Genomic DNA, 2356 nt, shown 5'->3' on the forward strand with positions numbered 1-2356 from the left:
TTATTTTGATGCATATGCTGTTTTCTTTGCAAATTTGCATTATAGGATTGTTTTTCGTTTTTTCTGCAGTATATAAAAATTGGTGTATCTCAAAAATAAAACTATGGGCTATAACAGTTGTGTTGATGTATAGCAACTTGAAATGCTCCCAAAAATGACACTACAGCATGTAAAAATATAAAGTAAGCTCTGGCAGACTTGGTTCTATGGTAGGTCTTAAAGGGTTAAGGAATTTTTAATCATTAAAAAGTATATTGGAAAACATTATATCATTGTTGTGAAATATAAGCAGACTGATGAGGCGCATAATATGTTGACAGTAAAAGTTGGTCTAAACAGGATGTTTCAGTTCCTCTCCCCTCATCAGTAACAGTTAGGAGGTTTTTGTACAGCCATGTATACAAACTGAATCACTGTGGTATTCGGACAAGGCACCAAGCTGATTGTCACAAGTAAGTGCTGTTTAAATTGATCCTAAAACATTAGAAGATTTCCGATAGTTTACTGAAAAGTTCTTAATTAAATATTTTTATTGTTCATAATCTTTTTTTTATATATTTATAGTATCTGATGCAGAGCCAACTCGTATTTTATACGTTAGACATGATCATGAGGTGTATTAAAATCAAGAAATGTTTTCGATCAATTTAAAAAATGTTGTTTACTGAAAAAGTGAAAAATTTTGTCATTCAATCTTGTTATTTTCAAAGCATTTTAATTTTTAAAGAATGCATAAGTCTATGTTGTCTTTTCTCATTAAGAGTTTTACCTAATTTAAACATTAATGTAAAGTACAAAATTTTAAAATATCTAGGTTTAAACCTGTCACCTTTTAAATTGAAGGGAATGACTTGCATTGTATAGCATATGATTGCTTGACATATCCTCCAGAATTAAATTAAATTCTCTTTAATGTAAAATTAGGGCTTAATTTAGTTTTGTTTTATTTTTTTGACAGTTTTTAAAACCAGTTGAAAATGTGTGATTACCTGTTTATTTATTTGTTTTTACAGATAAACTGTTTACATTGTTTGATTTTTACGGCATTTATCTTTATTCTGTATTAAATCTTGTTGATTTTTTCACCACTTCTGCTTTTATTACTTCAGTTCTATTTTTCCTGAACATCTTTCATGTATTTTCAGGCTCCAGCGTCTCTCCTCCTGTCCTGACAGTCTTCCCTCCGTCCAGTGCTGAGCTCCAGTCCAACACAGCTTCTCTGGTCTGTCTGTCCAGTCAGTCTGTGTCTTTTGCAGATGTGAGCTGGTTGGCTGCTGGGAGTCCAGTGAGCAGTGGGATCTCTACCAGCACTGCTGTTCAGAGACCAGACCAGACTTACCAAATCAGCAGCTCTCTGACCATCCAGACATCAGACTGGAACATGAATAAGGTTTATACATGTAAAGTGTCTTTGGGCTCACAGACTTCAGAGAAAACCATCAAGAAGTCAGAATGTCCCACTGAATAGTCGAGGACCAGAATTTTAATGCATTTAAATTCAGCTTTTTCACTATTTGTGCTGTTTGCTTATTGCAAAGCTGATATTTTAGAAATCAGAATAAAGAAAAAGGTTCACATCATTTGTTCATTTGCATTTTCATGAACAGATATTTGCAGTTGTTATGCATTAAATCAATAAAAGCATTGGTTTAAAAATCACTGTTTCCTTGTTCTAAAATTAAAAAAAATATTTCACCGTTTCACTGAGGGGCACACAGAGGAAAACGATCCATTTATAAGCACATCATTTTTTAAATGTTTTTCGTTATAATTAAAACATAAAGACATTCTGAAATGCATGCTGTGAGGCATTTGTACACTAGAGAGCATCACTTCATAATTTTACCTGAGTACAGAGAGAAACAGTGTCACTGGTTTGAAATGTTGGTTCGAGAATTACAGATAAATCTTCACACTCAGTTAGTGATGCGTCAACTCTCAACTCCTCCCTCTCTTCCTGCCTTGCATGCACCTGCAGGTCTCAGCATTTTATTTATAACTACACATGCAAATTAAGATGTACCAGCTCTCTGTAAAATAAAATGGAAGCTGCTTACTGGAAATGTTTTATTACTAAAATTTGGTTATTCAGAAACAGTCAGCTGAATACTCTTTCATTGGTACAAACTTACCTTTATGTATTGATTAAAAAGACTAAAGAAAGTCCATTGCTGTGCTTTTTCTTATCACTTTTTCTTCCTGACCTTTGTGCTGCTGTAACAAGTGAATCTCCCCAGTGTAGTAATAATAAAGCCCATGTCTATTTATATCTGTCTGACTTAACTTATATAACCTGACCCACTGCCATATGCAGGTTTGCTTTGGAAGTTTTTTGACTTTTGAAATTTTTGTCATT

At 33.3% G+C, this 2356-nt stretch overlaps 1 protein-coding gene across 3 annotated transcripts in view; it reads left to right on the forward strand.

The window, feature by feature from the left end:
- The window catches only part of LOC102199069 (Ig heavy chain Mem5-like), a 22778-nt gene extending 21106 nt beyond the window's left edge, over window positions 1-1672 (forward strand). For 2 of the 3 annotated variants that reach the window (XM_005754698.1, XM_013907940.1), the window contains 2 exons: window positions 419-452; window positions 1146-1671. In XM_005754698.1, the coding sequence (XP_005754755.1) occupies window positions 419-452; window positions 1146-1468 (357 nt within the window). In that variant the 3' untranslated portion in view covers window positions 1469-1671. Of the gene's footprint in view, window positions 1-418; window positions 453-1145 lie in introns of all 3 variants that reach the window. The other variant, XM_005754699.1, reaches the window with a different exon arrangement.
- Window positions 1673-2356: the final 684 nt, after the last annotated feature.

Source organism: Pundamilia nyererei, unplaced genomic scaffold (assembly GCF_000239375.1).
Source record: "Pundamilia nyererei isolate P.nyererei 1_Seehausen unplaced genomic scaffold, PunNye1.0 scaffold00629, whole genome shotgun sequence".
Classification (NCBI taxonomy): domain Eukaryota; kingdom Metazoa; phylum Chordata; class Actinopteri; order Cichliformes; family Cichlidae; genus Pundamilia; species Pundamilia nyererei.